The sequence below is a fragment of the Cryptotermes secundus genome, unplaced genomic scaffold (assembly GCF_002891405.2).
Source record: "Cryptotermes secundus unplaced genomic scaffold, Csec_1.0 scaffold1769, whole genome shotgun sequence".
Taxonomy (NCBI): Eukaryota; Metazoa; Arthropoda; class Insecta; order Blattodea; family Kalotermitidae; genus Cryptotermes; species Cryptotermes secundus.
Window position 1 is genome coordinate 388,746 of NW_019727434.1, and position 20,328 is coordinate 409,073.

At 41.3% G+C, this 20,328-nt stretch overlaps 2 protein-coding genes across 2 annotated transcripts in view; both read left to right on the top strand.

The window, feature by feature from the left end:
- LOC111864824 (dynein heavy chain 10, axonemal) overlaps nt 1–3,203 on the top strand; it is a 136,110-nt gene extending 132,907 nt beyond the window's left edge. Inside the window, exons 74-75 of the mRNA XM_033751598.1 lie at nt 1,268–1,414; nt 2,974–3,203. Of these exons, the coding sequence (XP_033607489.1) occupies nt 1,268–1,414; nt 2,974–3,120 (294 nt within the window). The 3' untranslated portion in view covers nt 3,121–3,203. The remainder of the gene's footprint in view (nt 1–1,267; nt 1,415–2,973) is intronic.
- A 6,096-nt stretch (nt 3,204–9,299) lies between these two features.
- Nucleotides 9,300–20,328, top strand: part of LOC111864828 (atrial natriuretic peptide receptor 1) — a 62,289-nt gene continuing 51,260 nt past the window's right edge. The window contains exon 1 of the mRNA XM_023852362.2: nt 9,300–9,673. Within this exon, the coding sequence (XP_023708130.1) occupies nt 9,387–9,673 (287 nt within the window). The 5' untranslated portion in view covers nt 9,300–9,386. The remainder of the gene's footprint in view (nt 9,674–20,328) is intronic.

Genomic DNA, 20,328 nt, shown 5'->3' on the forward strand with positions numbered 1-20,328 from the left:
GATGTAAAATAAGTTGTCAAAGATCTAAGCAGTATGAGAAATGTAAGAAACTTAATATTGACAAGATTACGGAGAGTGACAAGAGAGAAACATTTCAAAATAAAATTAAAGAAATTAATGACAGTAGAGCAAATAAAGAAGTAACGGTAGAAGGGATATGGGTAGATTTTAAAACCGCAATAATTACAGAAGCCGAGAGGACTCTGGGATATCAAGAGAAACAGAATAATAGAGAATGGTTCAACGAGGAATGCAGGGAGAGTATAAACCTCAAGAATAAGAAATATATGGATTATATGGAAAGACCAACAAGAGCAAGAAATGAGGCGTATAAAGAAGCAAGAAGGAAAGCAGACAAGATTTGCAGGAAAAAAGAAACGGGCCTTTCTAAATGAGCAATTACTGCAAATGGAAAAAGTTGGCTTGAAGTGTAATTCTTATTGTCTCTGTTGAGACAATGCAGGAAATACAGCAGGACAGATAAGCAGAACAAATTCATAGATGGTTATATCCTTGCATTATGCACACAAAAAATGGAATATGGACCTGATCCGAAGTACCACATTAGGAATTGTTGCGTGAATGTAAGGCTCCACGCATTCCAGGCCTCAAAATGGATGTGAATGGTCAGCCTCACACTCCGGCCACTTTAAACACAAAAGAAATTATCCCTTGGTACGTACAGTAAACTGAGTATATACGAAAGTTTTTCTATACATATTGGTGACGAGAAAGATCCCAACGCTCCTACCTAGATTCGAATCCCTGTCGAGCAACGTTTAGTCATTCATTAAAAGTACTGACTAATTGCGACCCATCGTGTTTACGCCTTGCAGCAGGTGGTTACTGTATACACAACCTGCTCTAACACTAAAACCCGGTATTTTGCTCACAGGGCGTATTAGTGTATTTCACATTTTCAAAACAAAGACAGACTATGTCCATAATGAGCATTTACCATCTGCTTTTGTAAAGGAGACGCAGGGTGTTTCTGTAATTTACATTAATTTAAAACATCATATGTTGTAGTTAATAACTACAGAAGCAGTACTTAACCTAGATTTGACTGCGGACTCTAATCTCGGTTTGACCGGCCGACTTTTGAAGCCTTACTTTGCTGCATATAGGTTATACGGCAAACACTCGATACCCCACCCCTCATTTACAGAAACGATGAAGACACTCCAGAGACTAGAGGAACGAATGACTTCTTATTGAACCCCAATTATACTATGTTTAATCACTGCGCCATTTGCTTTTATTTTAGGGTTGTCTTGTGCACGGTTTATACTTGGAAGGTGCTCACTGGGATAAGCAGAGACAATGTTTAGTGAGATCCCACCCAAGAGTGCTTATTGAAGAACTGCCTATGCTGCTGATTATTCCAATAGAGGTCCACAGACGCAAGCTGCAAGTAAGTAACACTGCTAAGCCTCTGCTAAATTTGAAGAAAGCCGTCTTCTTCGATGTGGGGTCATGAAGATATTGTTGACCGACGTTTCGGAGGAACGTATCCCCTGCATATTCAGGGTAGAAAAAAAGAACATTCGAAACGTCGGTTTACACAATATCTACACTGTGCCACATGCCAGAAGACGGCATTCTTCAGTCACTGCCGTGAAGACCTCAAATCTTACTCTCTGCTAAAGTTGCTTTCTATGTTTGTCTCTTTTTGCTGAGAAACGCGTCCTTATGTACAGAAACAATATCAGGGGAGAGGATTCGTTTCTTCTTGATTGTTAATTTCATTGCTTATAGAACTACGATACAAAACTATAATTTTGCCTGTGGTTCTGTATGGGCGTGAAATCTGGTCTCTGACATTAAGGGAGGAACATAGACTGAGGGTGTTTGAGAACAGGGTGTTGAGGAGAATATTTGGACCGAAGAGAGGTGAAATGACAGGAGGTTGGAGGGGCTTCATAACTTGTACTCGTCTTCAAGTATAATTAGAATGATCGAGTCAAGGAGGATGAGGTGGGATGGGCATGTAGCACGAATGGGGGAGAATATGAATGCCAATAGGATATTCGTGGGAAAGCCAGAAGGAAAGAGACCACTGGGACGACCAAGGCATATGTGGGTGGTAAATATTAAAATGGATCTTAGAGAGCTGGGATGGGATAGTATGGACAGGCACCAGTGGAGGGCTCTTATGAACACGGTAATGAACCTTCCATAAAATGCTGGAAAGTTCTTGATTAGCTGCACAATTGGCGACTTCTCAAGAAGGGCTCAGCTCCATGATTGAGTGATAGGCCTGCGGCGTCTAATGAGGCGCGAAACAAAAATTAGCCCAAAAAAGTGCGACCTGGGAGGAACTTGCTGATAGTAACGGCCGGCATGTGAAGGGGGAGAAAGCGGGAGTGATCTATTTTCCTGAAATGTTTATTAGGGAATTTTCATTAGAATTTACCAAAGTTTACCAATTTTCGCTAAGTCAAACAAAAATAACTTTCACTTTACATGTATGTACCTCTAGTATGATTGCTTAAATTTTTATCGGAGCCTAAACATATCGCTCAAGAACTTTTGAGATACTTAAGCACAAATTTATGGATTATTCATACAATTTTTAACTTGTATGCTCAAAAATCAGCAGTGGGTTTCCGACCGAAATTGACCAATCAATAAAGCATTTATGAAAACACGAAAGGAGTTCTGAGGTATCTTTTTTACCATAAAAATTAAACGAAGTTTCCACCCACGCTAATTTGTGTGTTCATATGTATAAATATGTATTAATTATAATGTACTTTTAAACAGAGCATAAATCCTTCCTTCAATTTCTCTGAATAAACACATTAAATAAGTACATTAGCTTATCGCAAAATAATATTCAGACATGGATGTTAAAATTTTACTTTTATTGCCCTAATTCCTATTTCCGAAGAATCCTGCTAAGTGTACAATATAAACTTTCACTCTCTCCTTAATTTATGTCTTTAATTTAGTACAATTCCTGTTTCACAGAATACCTTTCGGACCCCTGTGTATATAACTTCTCGACGCAGAGACGCAAGGGGGGCTGGTCTCGTGTTCCAGGTGGACCTTGCAACCAAAGAGCATGAAAGTCACTGGATTCTTCAAGGAGTCTGCCTTGTACTCAACACAGACTGAGATACAAGACCCGGAGTCTAGTGCATCTTTCATAATGTTGCAATGCTGGCAATTATAAATTATTTTGCTTTTGCAAATTTTCTATGCGATGTGCAGTTTAGAAGATTGAATTAAACTACAGAACAGTGTTTATATAATTCTGATCTACCCTGTTTTCCCGCCATTTCATATTCATTTGTGAACAATTAGTAATGTTCCCTTATACATTACTGAGGTTTAGAAATGAACTCACCGTGGAAATTTCATAAAAGGTGTGTTAGGCTGACAGATGGACAGAAAGATGGGTAGACGAAAGCTTCAGACCAGTTCTTCTCCTGCAGTAAGGTTTCTTAACTTGTCAATGTAGCAATATGCAATATTTAATATTTTAAGGAAGAAATTACGCTCAAATTAAAATATTATATTATACGCATATAATTAATGAGCCGGGATAGCTCAGTCGGTATAACAGCTGGCTATGGACTGGACGACCGAGGGGTCGGATTTCTAGTCCCGATAGGGTCAAAAATTTTCTCTTCTCCACGTCGCCCCGCCCGGTTGTGGAGCCTACCCAGCCTCCTATCCAATGGGTACAGGGGAGACTCTTTCCTCGGTGGTAAGGCGATCGAGGCGTGAAGCTAACCTCTCGCCTCCATCTAGTACCGAGGTCAAGAATGATGGAACTATACCTCTACCTCCCTATATATCTTCGTAGAATGGTGCTTAATTAAGCAAAGTCAGAGCTTAACTTTCACCAGCTGCGTTACCACCCGTTGTCTCCAATCTCACATGGACAGCCGGTGTTCTGCAAGTCTGCTTTCTCGCTATGATTCTGGCCTCTTCAGGTACGTAGCTAATTCTAAACCGATCAACTGAAATTTGGGGTTAGTTCGACTGTCGTCCGCTCAGTATCCATGCTCGAAATTCCAGAGTGGTCGTGTTTTCAACCTTAAAGCACAACAAGGACCGAAGTGGCGTTTTGTAGAGGCATCACAACTAAACGGATTGTTGATGCAGATTTCTTCTGAATATGACATTCAATTAAAGCTTCTCTGGGCGTCCTGTTGCTGTATACAGTGATATTTCATAGCTCCCTAATGACGCTTCGGCGCCACTCTGAAAAATTACATCACTGTAAAAAATTTCCAGACTTAACTATTACACAGAGGCTATCCTCGTCACTGTATAGCGACATCACTCAAAAGTAGGTCATTTTAACCCTCCTATTTCATCCCTACCAATCACGGTAGCCGAGCGGTCTAAGGCATGTACTGTCTTCGCTCGCTCGGAATCGGGGAGCGTGGGTTCGAATCCCACACAAGACATAGATGTTTGGTGTGTGTATGCGTTTATTCTGTCTGTGTAGTCCTGTGTTTAGGAAGAGGTTTTGCGAGGCGCTGCTCACCCATCCAAGGAGTCCTACCGTTTGTAAAATGATCAATGAGACTGAGAAATCAACCCTGTGCTCCAAAGTTGGAGCGAAGAGGAAGAAAAAAAATCATCCTTGCCTCCCAGCTCAATAAGATTCTTACAAGATGAAGAAGTGTCACCTACATGGACCCTGGGGTCCGGATGACATTTAAATTCATGACTTCTTTTTCTGTTTGCTCTCGTCGGGGCCTCGGAGTTTTCTTCTGGTCTTTGCTATGAATCTGATTAGGTTTTCTTGACACTGTTTCTCTTTCTTCTTCTTTATTCCAGCGTCTTCCGTTCCAAGCATAACTTTTACAAACGCATCTAAGGAACTTCGTGTGCTGATGTTGCAGTAACTCTCTGTTAGTAGAACACAAAAGATCAACGCCATCGCATCTGACACGAGCTTGATCTGGTCTTTATGACCTCTTCACTCAAAATACTTCCTAATGTTCTCGTCATACTTTGTCTGTCTTCACAGTGGACGTTTTAAAGGACGTTTCCCACTAACATGCTGCATCAATTCTCTCTCTCCACCTTAGCTCAACTTATGCCCACTGGAACCCCCTCGATTCTACTATCATAACAAGAGAAGTTAAATCACGGAAGTTACTTGTTGAGTGGATCAAGTATCTTAGATTACTCCTCTTAAGTCCAGCCATTTTCTTGGGTTCTTTGTCCGCAATATTTGTAACTAATGCTCTACCCGCAGAGTACGACATTAAAAAAATAAATTGACAAAATTGTTATATAAGGCAGAAACATATAGTCAAGTGTTTATGTGTGACTAGAGACGAGGTTTGGGTTGGTGATTGGATTTATTGAACACTTACACACGTAACTACAAATAACTACAATAGTCTTACTGAGTTACACATTCCAAAGATCACTGTAACTACAGCACACACAAAGTCTTATCAGTCTTCACTAGCCGTTACTTGGTAGCGGCTTCAACTATGGACGTCCACCTTCCTCTGGATTCCCGAATATACCGTATTTACGCATGTACAGGCCGCACATTTTTTGCCAAAAATTCAAGAGGAAAACTGGGGTGCGGCTTATATTCGAAATCACACTTCATTTAAAAAAAATTATATTCATAATTAGTAATACAGGGTGTTCTACTCCTGAAATAATATTCCAATAAAATTATTTTTTCTATAATTTCTGTCTGAAAATTGTGCTGCGGCCTATACACGCACGCGGCCTATACATGCGTAAATACGGTATCCCGGCCTCAGCTACCAGCCTCTCCCTTATCACAGCTTCAACCCTCAACTGACTCAACAACAGCTCAAATTTATGTTACGACCGACGGTCAGTCGGCCAGTCTATCTTGGTTTCAAGCCGCCACCTGAGGCTGAAGACCAGATTTTTATTACCGTCAGACAGTTTGTTGATATAGGGCACCCTCTCTGACGAAAGGACGGGTCTGTCGTTTACAATTGCCGCTGGTCCTCGCCAGGGCAGTCATTCTCGGGTCTGTGTCCCGCGGGACTCATGACCATATTTTACTGCCTCAGATTCGAGATTCCCCCAGCGTGAAGGTTTAGATCCCGTATTTATATCCTCCAGGAAGAGGGTGTCACAGTCATACGCCCAGGCACTAAATTTCGCCAACATCTGAACTACTTGTCCTCGTTATATAGCCCAGACAAGGACCACAGAGAAAACGTCTCTTGCATTATTACGTGTTCTCCCGTTGCCGTGGAAACAACGTATCCACAGAGCTGTTCCCTAGCAACGGCTGTTGCACAATCACCTATTTACATAGTTGTTACTTGGCAGTAAGTCCACATGTCACAATATGTAGCATAATTCATACTTTATACTCGTTACTAAGTAGTATTAGAATGATCAAGTTAAATATGAGATTGACATGGAATGTAGCACGCACGAGAGGGAGAAGTCCATACAAGTTTTTCGCAGTAGGCCCTGAAGGAAAGAGACCACGAGGAAGACCTAGGCGTAGGCGGATGATATTAAAATGGATTTTGAAGAAATAGGATGGGAGGTGTGGGCTGGATTCACCTGTCTCAAAATGAGGACCGGTGACAGGCTGTTGTGAACACGATAATACATTTTCGGATTCATGAAGTGATGGAATTTTTGGACAGAGTGACCAAATATAGCTTCTAAAGGACTCATGGTCACGTAAATATAAATATCAGCATGTGTATATAATCTGGAGCTCCAATGTGTTGGAATACTGGGGGCTTAATTGAAATAATGCCGGTCACGGTAGCCGAGAGGTCTAAGGCATGTACTGTTTTCGGTCGCTTGGAAACCGGGATCGTGGGTTCGAATCCCACTCAGGGCATGGATGTTTAGTTTGTGTGTGTGCGTTTTTCTGTGTTTGTGTACAGGTAGAGGCCTTGCGACGAGCTGATCACCCGCCCATGGAGTCCTACCGAATGTGTAAGATCTAGAAAAACCGAAGTGAAGGGAGAAGCTCATGGAGGTAGGCCTAGGCCCATTGGGGCTGTAGTGCCAAGGAAAAGAAAATTGAAGTAACAAAATTTCAGGCATTCGCTCGGGCCTAGTGAAGCCAGGCGACAGCCCGTACTGATGCAGTAAACAGGCCCAACTAGCGAAAGTACTCGTTCCTTCCCCTTCTTTAGAACACTCGCAACCCCTCAGAGCGCGCATTAGAGCGCGGCTTTTCTAATATGAGTATTTGTCTACATATTCCAATTTTCGTTAAAATCGGATGTAAATAAGAGACAGTCATGCATTTCAGCTCGTGACTCGTTTAATATTCATCGGAGCAGATAAGAAAAATTTAGAACAGACGTCGCAGAGAAAACCGAAAACCCCCATTTTGTTTACAGCGGAATTACTCTGTAAGTTTTGCGGTTTTCTAAATTTGTATGGAGAGCACGCACCAGAATTGCATTCATTGCGACAACTTATGAGTGTGGTGTGTTGGTGTAAATACACAAAGAAGAAACTCCGTAGCTTGAGTTCGCAAGCGAATTATTCCGACCGAGCGACAGCCGCTTGTTAGTGCCAACTTTAGCGGATAGAGGGTGTCGCTTGGTCAGCCCAACGAATCCCCATGGCTGCTAATTTCGGTTTTCTAGACCGGAACAGCTATTTCCTTGAAATAGCTCCTCAGTTATCCTCACGAGGCTGGGGACCTCAAGATAGTTTTCCAGGAACTAGACCACATAGTGACCAAAAAGAGGATATATAAATTAGTTCGGATTTGTCTTAAAAACCTGCATTCAGATAATAACATTTATTTTTAATTGTGTGAATTTTGTTAATATATTGATTAGTAAACTGTACATGGATCAGAAAGTTAGAGTGCGACTGGACAGAGGGGAGACAAGAAGTGTGAAGATTGGAAGAGGAGTTCGACAAGGATGCTGTTTATCACCAATTTTGTTCAACTTCTACAGCGAAAGCCTTACCAAGGAAGCTCTGGATGGGCTCGGAGACTTCAAATTAGGAGGGCAAATTATTCAAACTGTGAAATATGCAGATGACCTTGTGTTAATGGCTAAGGAAGGAACTGTGCTACAGGGTATGATTGATAGACTAATTGAAATTGGAAGGTGCTATGGCATGGAAATGAATGTGGAGAAAACAAAAGTAATGAAAATTTCGAGACAACCAACCCCAGTCACAATAAAGATAGACCAAAAACAACTGGAGAATGTGAAATGTTTTAAATATTTGGGTAGCTTGTTAACAGATGATGGAAGGTGTACTAGTGAAATTAAATCCAGGATTGCCATGGCAAAAGCTGCATTTAGCAAGAAGAAGAATCTTTTTACCAGCAAATTGGACTTAAATTTGAGGAAGAAACTAGTGAAATGCTACATTTGGAGCATAACTCTGTATGGGGCTGAAACATGGACACTTAGGGCAGTAGATCAGAAGCATCTGGAAAGTTTCGAAATGTGGTGTTGGAGAAGGATGGAGAAGATCAGTTGGACCGATTATGTGAGAAATTAAGAAGTGTTATTTAGAATCAGTGAGCAGAGGAATATCCTACACGAAATAAGAAAACGGAAGGCTAATTGGATTGGTCATGTTTTACGCAGAAACTGCCTTCTAAAGGAAGTTATCGAAGGAAAGATAGAGGGGCGGATAGAAGTGACAAGAAGACGAGGAAGAAGACGTAAGAAGATGCTGGATGACCTTGGGGACAGAAGAGGATACTGTCATTTGAAGGAGAAAGCTCTAGATCGCATCAAGTGGAGGAACTGTTTTGGAAGAGACTGTGGACCTGTCGTCTGACAGATTACTGATGAATGAAAGAATATTCCCGTGATTATTATTTCTAGCGATCCCTTAATAAATAAAATGGTCATCAGCCAACAAAACAGTATGTACATAGATCGCTTTTGTACTGTAAAATCGATTAAATTTACCCAGCAAGACCAGAAACGGAAAGACATACACAGAATTATAAAAGAAAGGATTATTATTACAATATGTTACAAGGGCTGTTTGAATTTGAAGGCCGGCATAAGTTAATCCGCAGATCGGCGTCTGCCCGCTGACCACTGGATGAGAAACACTTCTGAAGCGTCACAACGCTGTAAATGTACTACATAGGGAGCGCAGATCTAAGGCATATTATACTTGGTGATCTCCAATAAATTAGCGGTCCATCGTCGAGATTTCGCTGAGCATGTTTAGTATTTGAAAGCGCCGTAGAGAAGCGCAAGCTTGTAACCATGGCAACCGATTGTTCCAGTCTCCACTCTGGTGGCTGCACTCTGTACTAGCGGCAGACTCAGTTCCTCACATTGACATGACCAAGTCGGTCAGAATCTGACAGGTTACGAAGCGAAAAGTATTTTATAATTGGCAATTAAATTAAAATTGACTCGATGCTGGCATAAACTCAGAGCGGTTAAATGGAAAAAGCGAGTTCGAAGCCCCTTAGGTGGTTGCTGATAACAGGTGGTTTGTATTTAACCTTGATTTCTACATCTTTGTTTGGTTCTACAAGGGCACTGACCACAGACAGTTTGCGCTCCTTTGAGGGCATGCGAGTATACAATGTTGGTGTTCTTATGGCATCCAGCCTTGACTCGCCGTTTGATCTGGAACGGGCAGGACCTGCTGTGGACATGGCACTGGAGTTGGTAAACAAGGAGTTCCTCAGCCAGCACAACATCAGGCTTCACAAGCAGCAAGCCAGGTACGGTGCCTCAGCTTGTGTGTTACAGCTTGCCTCCTGACTTTCCATCTAGTTACGGTCTAGTGGTCAGAGTTCCTACCTACAGATCCAGAGGTCCCGGGTTCGATTCCCGACGCTACCAGATTTTCTGAGAAGTAGTGGGTCTGGAACTGGGTACACTCAGCCTTGTGAGGATAATTGAGGAGCTATTTCAAGGAAACAGCGGCTCCGGTCTAGAAAATTGAGATTAACGGCCGTGGGGATCCGTTGCGTTGACAATGCGACGCCCTGTACCCTCAAAAATTTACACTAACTTCGCCGACAAGCGGCGGTCGCGGACTTAAACCACGGAGTTTTCTTTATTTGTTAATCTCTGCCATTTCGTGACCCGTGCTTCGTTCGCTTCAAAAGAGGAAAGTGAGTTGTTGATTCATAGGTTATAAAATGACGCTGTTTCGATCGTAGAGATTAGGCAAAGTCGTATGGAATGGGAGTTCTTAACAAGAGCTGAATTAGGTAGGATTTTCTGAAGAAACTGAAGAAAAGCACGAAGTACCTCTGTTAAGCATATATTAATATAATACAAAATTACCTATATTTTGTGGTGATTTTGCATAGTATAATTCCATAAGATTATAGAGATATCTTTTCCAAGTAGTAGGCATATATCTGCTCCACCACATTTAAATTCCTATTGAAAAATATCCTGTCGACATAATTATTAAGACTGTTACTTATATGAGCTAGGCCGCGCCATAGCTCAAGCGGTTAGTTGCTGGCTTCCCACCGCGGCGGCCCGGGTTCCACCCCGGAGTCTGGTCAAGTGGGATTTGTGGTGGACAAAGTGGCGCTGAGACAGGTTTTCTCCGAGTACTTCGGTTTCCCCCGCCAATTGCTCCACAATCACCCTCACCTATCATCTGGGGCTGGTACAATAGGCCAGAAGTGGCCGCAGTACAAGGGACTTAGTCCCACCCCACTAGCAATAAAAAAAACATACGAGCTACGTTATCAGTGTTGGTCGAAAGGGAAGATAATTGCACTAACTCAAGAGACCGGTTGCTGAGCAGGCAGGCCCATGCAGGCAGGACGCATTACATTATTCTTAAACGATTACATGTCACGGCTGAACATAATTCAACCGAACGTTTCTGTTGGCGTGATAGTAAGGATGTTCCTTGTTCTTGAGGTCCTGATTTGGTTCGTGTTTATCAGTCAAACTGGAAGGAGCTGATTATCTCTGATACTATTGCCAGTGTGACGGACCAGGGTGAACCAATTCAAATTTAGCGTTTCGAGAAAGTTAGAGTCTGCAATCCTAATGTAAAACTAATGTTTTAGTTAGTTCTACAGTCTTACGTCCAACAAGTAATTAAAACTTAATAAGGGTCAGTCACTTTAAAAGTATTCACAATATGTTTCGACTGAAAGGGTCATCATCAGGTGTTAAAAGTTGTGGGTAAGGAAACTGCTGTCATTCTGCGTTGATGTTTCCTCACCCACAACTTTTAACACCTCATGATGACCACTTCGGTCGAAACATATCGTGAAAACTTTTAAAGTGACTAGCTTTTATTAAGTTTTAATAAATGACTCCACATAAGTCGGTAGAACTAATTAAAAACAGTAAGTGATAAGTGCAACAGGATGCTGCAGTACAACACTAACGTAAAACTTGTTTTTATGGAGAAGCACATCTGGAATATGAGTTCTGATGTCTTACACCGATCCTATGCAATTTCAGTATACCTTTAAGCATGCAACTTAGTTACTCTGCAGGCCCTACTCTTGTTAGCACAGTAGTAATGCATACATACATACAGTTACAAGCGAAGAATCAGAGAGTGGCTGTGCAACTTTGATTACGAAACAAGTGGAAGCCATTGTCTGAATTCAATTCCAGGACACGTTCTCAGCATTCCCTTATAGAGAGTGAAGGAAAAACCTAAAGATCTGGCAGGATACTCAGTTCTTGGCCTGAAAATAGAAAGCAGGATTTCTTGAATGCAAAACAGAGCTCTGCCTTTGCCATGGATTTAGTCACAACACTGTGTCGCCTGAGCAACGTTCGCTTTAGTTCCTTTCAAGAGAAACGAGAAAACAATTTCACTTTCCTGTCGTAACGCCATCAAACCAAGTGATCCCTTGGAGAGAAATTTGACTGACGTCTGAGGCACTCAAAATATTTTGAATAGAACATGGAATTTGAACAGCTGCAGTAAATTATTTTATTCTCGAAAAGAAGAATGATTGTCATCTGCCAATAACGTTTTCTGAAACAAAGCCACGTAGGCAGTAGTAGTTCCAGAAGTGTGAGTTTTCAGGGAGAAATATTGGTGCAACTGAACTTTGATAGTGTTATGTTACAGCTTCTAGGCACATGAAAGCCTGAATCCAAAGCTCCAAACATTCAAGGTCGCGGTACTAGATGAATCATTCTATATCCCGGGGAAAGATTGAGCCCCAAAATATATCTGAATGTGATAATATTGAGATAAATTATACTCTTGCAGAGATTAAAACCTGGGTCGTCTAGCAGCTTTATTAATTATGCTAATTCGTATTTATAACTATATGCAGCATAATCCTCCTTTAGAGGTTAATATTCATTCAGCTGGTCAATAAATTACATGCATTTAAGAAACCCTCACGTATGTCGGCATGTTCAGAAAATCCCGACATTTTACCCTGTCCAAAAACTATGAGCGGGAAACTTTTTGCTAACTTATTAACAAAGTAAGTTATAGTATGAGAGGATTGTTAGCCTCACATATGCAGCTGGAGGTCCATTCCTTTTAGTTGTCCGCAAATGTTTACTTGGAATACTTAGATATGTTTCGCCCATGCATTAATTCATGAAAAGATCTGAAAAATTCATAGAACCGAATGCGGTTTCATGGGGAGATGCACAGGCCTCGCTGTTCGCCTGGAACACGCATCTGCTCTATTAAAGTATTGAAATCTTACTTCGTTGAAATCATTGAAGTTTTTCTATATATAACAGAATGAATATCAACAACACCGCGTGTTATGTAAACATACATAGTTACTCCCTCTCTATGGGAAGATGGAAGGTCCTTTTTCCTAGAAGTTCTTGTTTAGGAATCCACGAATCTACATATCGTAAGTTTATAAAAATACATTTGTTTTTTAACTCAGAATTCTCAAATCGAATTGTACGCTGTTCAAACGGCTGATCTTGAAATGTAAGGCGGGCAGCATGTAGTAGTAAGAACAAAAGAGATTTAGTATTTTGTTTAAACTTCATACATCGCTAAGAATATTTCATACTTGTAATTGCAAAACTGCCCTACCTAATATTTCGTAAATTTCTGATTTTTACGGTTCGGATTTGCTAGTCTCCCAAGAAAGGTGCAAGTTGAATGACCACCCATTGTCGGCTCTCCGTGACTGCTTGGTCAGTATATCCTCCATATCTTGAAGTATTATTCTTCAACCACAACTTGAGAACGCGCCATGCGGTGGTAACAAGAGACCCACTTAATGGCGTTTTACAGATAAATTAAAACCGCTGTAGCAAGATATAATTTTCAAAATTAAGTGCACTTCAGAGCATCCAGTTTGAGGGTGCGCTGGCTATAATTTGGCTGAGAGTTACTCTGCTTGCCACGCTTTGTGACTGGAAGTACAGGGAGTTAAGCCCTGCTGGGAGTATAGGATAATTTGATGGACTGCTAGTGCTAGGGAAAAACTGCTTGGCCACAGGTAACATCCCTAAGTCGACAGTACACCAAAATATTTTTCGATTAAAGCAAACCATAAAATAAATTTTTGCAACGTGTCTAGAATTTCTTCGTGCACATTATCTGAAAGCAATATAGTTTGAGAGTATCAGTAAATTTGAGTAGTTAAAAAGGTAATAAAATTATTGTTTCGTACACTATCCATCATTCTGTTTCTATTTAAAGAGGTAATGATTCGTTTAATGAAAATATACTGTGAAAACGTAATTAATTTGTTCACACATTAATTAATTTCTGGGGCATGTAGACTTATTTGTAAGAAAGAAACAAAAACTCTAAAATGAATGAATGAGTGAATAAATAAACAAAGAACGAAAAAGTTAAGGATTCAAGCGACAAAGAACGTTAAATGAGAATAGGTAGATATATATAAATATATGTAAAGAAATATAGAATGGAAACATGAAAATTTAATTAATAAGAAATACGAGACAAAGGAGGGGAAAATGCGAAATGAATCCACGTAAAAGTCTGCAGAAACTTTAAAATACATCAGTGCTTACTGCCACTGTTCTTGTCACGTCATCAGCAGAATAATACGTTCAACATATTCCGAGACAGCCTTAGTGCAAGAAACACCTAAAAACCTGTTTAAAAAAACAATTTCTGCTTCAGTTTATGCCATGGAATTCAGTAATAAACTAAGTTGTCAAAGTTATAAAGCAAAGAGACTGGACATTACTAGCAACAGCTGTTGGACACAGACAAATACTTGACCCATGGCTGTGGAAGAGTTAATAATTAATTTTTAATTGTGTGCATATTGGATACTCTTATACGATGACGTAAAGCAGGTTCGAGGCTCGGGGACCAATGATAGAAGAGACTCCTAATTGTCTGCAGACGGGCATGAGGTTGCGCCGTGCTCGTCCTTTCTGCTAATGAATAATGCAAGAAAATTGAAACGGATGGTAGCCATAACAGAAGGTGGGACTGGGAGGACTGCTCACGTTGTAAAAATAAAGTGTCCAATTTGAAGCAAATGTCTGTCTCTGTTAGCAACAAAGTCAAGAGCGTTGTAAAATTCAAGCTACGCCTTAACGAACAGAGAGTTCAGATCATGTTTGCTCTTTTCCCGTTCCTTGAATGAAAAATATGCCTAGCAACAGGATAGAAATTTACCCCTAGCAACTACGGAACACCAGCTTCAGAGTCGAAATATTTGGTAGAATCCTGATATCGTACGGATTAAAGGAATTATAAATTTACATCTTCACAACTTACATACTAATAGACAGCCAGAACGCATATTAATGTGGGTAGAAAAGGTAAATTCGTCCCTGTACTTAACTAATTAAGCACTATGCAATGGAGGCGTATAGGGGAGTGGATGTATACATCCACATTTTCTTGACCTCTGTACTACCTGGAGGTGAATAATTAGGTTCACCGCCCGGTCATTTTATCCCCAGGGAAGAGCCCCTTGTATCCATTGGATAGGAGGCTGGGTGGACCACAGGGCCGGTCTGAGTGATGTCGAGAAGAGAAAATTCTTGACCCTACCGGGATTGCAAGTCCGACCCCTCGATCGTCCAGCTCGTATCCAGCGGCTTAACCGACTCCGCTATATCGGATTATTAATGTAGGTATGTTTTTAAATATAAATAATCATATCTTACGTTCTTTGCACAATGTGAATATAATTACTTTAACCAGGGGAAGTTTGTCGTTTCCATGAAAAAGAAATACAAAGCCATTCTCAGTTAGTTGGGTAGGATTGAAAGATAGCAGCAACAAACTGCAGAAATTTACTCGAAAGTAACTTATTGACTTTTGTCGAAAGAAGGTACCACCAGATCATCATCTGAAAAGCTGCCTTTCAAAAACTTCTCATGTTCGTAGCGTGCGTATACAGTTATTGCAAAGTGTCGCTCAAAAGCTACAATGCATAAGTTTGGCTCAATGGAAAAATTTCTGTTGACTCTATAGCTATAGAAGGAAACTGTCAAAATTTACAGCTCAATTTTCTGGCAACAGAACATCTGCTGAGTCGGTTTACCCGACATACACACACACACACACACACAACATCTCATGAGTCTACTTCTGTTCCTTGGAGAACCCCCAAAACAAAAAACAGTATAATTAAAATGACAAAATAGACGAGGTAGCGAAAATAAACATTAACCAAAAGGAAATATAAGAAAAATTTCAAAATTTTAATGCACATTCTCACCCCCGCGGACCACCTAATACGACCTCGCCGCCCATCCGTCTGTACGCATGAAACAACTCGAGAACAGCGGTATGGATTTTCATGACGTCTAGTATTGGGATGTTCTGTTGAAACAATTGCATTTCTTGACTTGAAGTTTCCACTGAGGAAATTTAACGTTTAAGTCAAGTTCGGCTTTCGATAATAAGCCGCATAAAAGTTTGAAGATTTCCCAGCGTTTCTGCATATATGGTACTCAGTATCTTTAGGGATAATATTGTGACGTGTTTAGTTACTGAAGACGCCGTTCGATTGTTAATTGGTTTATTTAACAACCTACCAGTCTCGGCTACAATTAATTACAACACTGTTGCGAGGTTTCACACTTTATAACCCTATTCGCAATAATCTGTTCACACTGTTCTCAGTAGTCTACACGTATTCACAGTGCGAGACCTATACAAGTCTCTCTGTATTACACACTCCCAATTACACAATTACACACACGTCCGGTTCTTCTTTCCGCGACTGCTGCTATACTCCAACTGTGTCGCTCCTGATCACACACTCTAACTCGTTCACTGCTGACTGGAGAACTCACTTCGGCGGCTGATACACTTTTAACTTTTTAACTCCTTCAGCGGCTGTGTAGTTCCCTTATATAGTCGCAGTGTTTGCTGTTACGTAATGAGTACCGCTGTTGCCTGACGCCGTGTCGACAGCGGCGTTGCGTGCCATGTCACAGTGCGGAGGGGGGGGGGGGCGGAGCGCTGACTCACCCGCCACGTCACCGTGGCCAGAGCTGCCACGTCACTGCTGGGTAGGGAGGGGGTGTCCTCCAGTGCGCAACATGTTACAATATTTTGGGGTCATCTAGAATATCTACATTAGAACTACTTCCAACCCTCACCCCTCAGAGATATCCAACCTGAAAATGGCGACTGCCATGTTTCTGAAAAATTGAAACATTTCAGCATTCTACTCGGTTTAATCTCTGTAGCCTACGTTAAAAATTTAAGCATGATTTTATTTCATTGAAGCTACAGCCCTCATTTGGGCCTAGGCCTACCTCCACGAAACTCTGCGTTTGGTTTTACTAGATCTTAGACATACGGTAGGACTCCTTGGGCGGGTGATCAGCTCGTCGCAAGGCCTCTACCTGCACACAAACACAGAAAAACACACACAAACATCCATGCCCTGAGTGGGATTCGAACCCACGATCCCGGGTTCCGAGCGAGCGAAGACAGTGCATGCCTTAGACCGCTCGGCTACCGTGACCAGCTTAAGCATGATTACAGGGACTAATTCATCTTTCGACGTGTGAACCCATAAATTTAGTGCGAGGAACATTCGAGCAATATTATTCGAAAGAGAGAGTTGGGTAATCTTCGTTCGGTTAAGTTCAGAACACATTGTTGGATGCTGATTACATACATTCAGAAATGGGTGCTTAGCGTCACGTTGGTTTAATTATCTCTAAAATCATAAGTCTTATGGTAAAATTGTACTTGATATAAGGTGTGCTTTTAATTTTTGTCCATAATGTTTCTATTTTCCAAATACATTTTTCTCCGATAAATATTAGCGAGAACATCGAGGTCCAAGCAGAAACGTATTTAGGTCGTTATGTGTCAGTTATTTTTGTCCAATTTGAAACAAAATTGGATTATGTTAACAAAGTTTAGTGAAACTCCTAAAATAAATATTTCATGATATTTCGTTCAGCTATCCTTGAGTTGCCTCATACGTACCAGCAGAAGTACGGACGGACGGACGGACGGATGGATTGATGGAAAGAACTTAGTGGGCGCTCCGCATGGTTGCGAACGCACTTGGAACGTAATGTCCGTCCACAGCTTCGTGTATAATGGGAATCACTGAAGGGATACGAGCCAACCTGTACGTGCTTGGCAACAATTAGTGTAGATCACTAGTACAGAATTTAATTAGTGGTTTCAGGGGCGAAACATGCAGAGAGAGGGTTGGAAACGGAAATTTCCTATATGCGTTCGATTATTGCACTTTGCGAAAAGAACAATACATAGGCCTAATAAATGTATTCGCCAGCTTGAATGGCACCTGAAAAAAATGTGCATAATAGGGAAAGGTTTATGATTAACTGTGGTTCGAGCACTCACAGAGGAAGAAGTTACTCACACAGTCTGACGTGCATATTTTTTTCCTTGGCACTACATTCCCCATGGGCCTAGGCCTATCTCCATGAACTTCTGCGTTCACTTCGGTTTTTCTAGTTCTTACACATTCGGTATGACTCCTTGGGCGGGTTATCAGCTCGACGCAAGGTCTCTACCTGTACACAAACACAGAAAAACGCACTCACACAAACTAAACATCCATGCCCTGAGTGGGATTCGAACCCACGATCCCGGTTTCCAAGCGAGTGAAGAAGTACATGCCTTAGACCGCTCGGCTACCGTGACCGGCCTGATGTGCATATACACTTGTATTATCATATCTAACTATGGCTCTATAGCCCTTGTGGAACTTGGCCGCTTTTTCAGTTTATTAATCTATACGTAGTCGATAAGACTCCTTGGATGGGAGATCAGCCCGTCGCAAGGCCGCTGCCTACACACAGAACAACACAATCACAGAATAAACTGACACAGCCATCCATGTCTCGAGTGGGATTCGAGCTCACGATCCCAGTGTTCGGAGCAGGAGAAGACTGTTCATGCCTTAGACCGCGCGGCCACTGTGATCGGCACTTTCATGTCTAGGGCAAATAAAAGATGGCAGAGGAATATGGCAGGAAGAGAGAAGATAAATATATTTTATGTTGTGATACTGTGAGAGAATTTTCGTTGAGTTTTCAATACGCATTCTCTGCTACTATTTAAATGTTTTTGAATCTGTTGTTTGCAATTTTTTGAGCAGATTATTCTACAGCAACTGAGGCACTAATTTCATAGAACTGAGCCTCTCTTGAAAATGTTATAGTCGCTACGTTCACCAAAACTTATCTTCCTTCATAAAATCCGAATAATTATTAGCGTGTTAACTACAGCCATCCGCTGTTTTCTTTCCTGATGCAGTCGAAGGTGATCCACATCGTCACATTTTGTCTCGTTTAGAGGAATGTTTGTATTATTTTTTCATGTATGCCTACATCTCCCATGCTGATTTCCCTTTAGAGTATCCCTACTAACATTTCGGTATGCACTTCCCATGTCAATCGCGATTCTTACGTCACGTTCTCCTCATCTTCCTTGAGTCGATCACCCAAACAAAATTTTGAGCAGAGTAAAAAATGACAAAGATCTTTATTGTGAGGTTGTATTCATGTTCACGTTATTCCTGCCTTAAAGACATCCCTGTAACAGGGCGTGGAGGCCCATAGGGTTGTGGGACGTCGAGGCTCCCACATTTTTTCTAGACAGTCGGCTCACAGATGGCGGTAAATTTGTGAGCCTTATTCGCCGGCCGCCCTTTACCCCCCAAGAAGATTCCTGGTACTTATTTCTGTTAGAGGCTGAATCGACTCCAGGGCCATATTGCGGCTGGAAGGATTAGGTCAATTGAAAAAAATACAACTCATCGGGACTTGAACCCGCGACCTTCCAGCTTGTAGCATTGTGCCTGAACCAAGTACGCTACCGCGTGCCCTGTACTTTCCCTTCATTAGGACTGCGATATGAAGGAGGAGCAATGAACTTGTTGAAATGGGCTGCTATAGAACAATTAATGATCAGCTTGAAGCCACTGCAATGCAGACCACTCAAGTTAATAAAATACTATAAACTTAAGAGTGCCTGCTGGATTTCAAGGAAATGCAGGATAATATTTCTGCGCGTAAAATTAGAGCATTATCCTCTTTATAGGGTAACAAATATCGCTATCTCTACCCAACAGATACTACACCTACATACATGTATAATATATGAAGCCATTAGTCAACAGAGTAAAGAATAGTAAATGCACAGAATCATAAACATGAAAGTTACCGAACACTATACTTGACTTCCATTCTGGGTCTTCCTTCAAAGAAATGGAGGAAAATAGATACCGAAGAATGCGGCTTTGCGACCACAATACATGTAGCTTACTTCCTAATGGAGCTGAGCCCTTCCTCAGGAGCCGGCAATCCTGAGGCAGGTCAATCCAGTCCATACCATCCCATCCTCTCTCTCTAAGATCCATTTTAACATTGTCCACCCACCTACGCCTTGGTCTTCCCAGTGGTCTCTTTCCGTCTGGCTTTCCTATATGCATTCCTCCTCCTCCCCCATTCGTGCTATATGCCCTGCCCATCTCATCCTCCTTGACTTGATCATTCTAATTATACTTGGAGAAGCGTACACGTTACGAAGCGCCTCAATGCTAGTCTAAACACAACTAAAAGGATATTTCTTTTCGTGGAGATATTAATTATGAGGCGCCACTGCGCATGTGTGCTTGAGACGTGTGAAGGTTAATTTTGCTAGTCAAATTTCCCAAAGTAAGGAGATGGAAACGTAATTAAAACAAGAATGAAAATTTGAAGTGCTCTAGATATCTCGTGGTGGTTAAATTTTCCGAAAATATAAAATGGGCTGGATTCGGGAGGTTTTAAATTTGAATTACATAGCAATTTTTTTGTAACACAGCTTCGTGACGTTGTGTCTTCTCTCTTTCTCGCTCCAGTTGAATGGTGACAGACTCTATAAATATTTAGCATTCATTTTTATCTTATCATTACATGAAACTTACATAATTTCAAAAGTATCGTTGTCCAGCCTCACAATTAATATTTT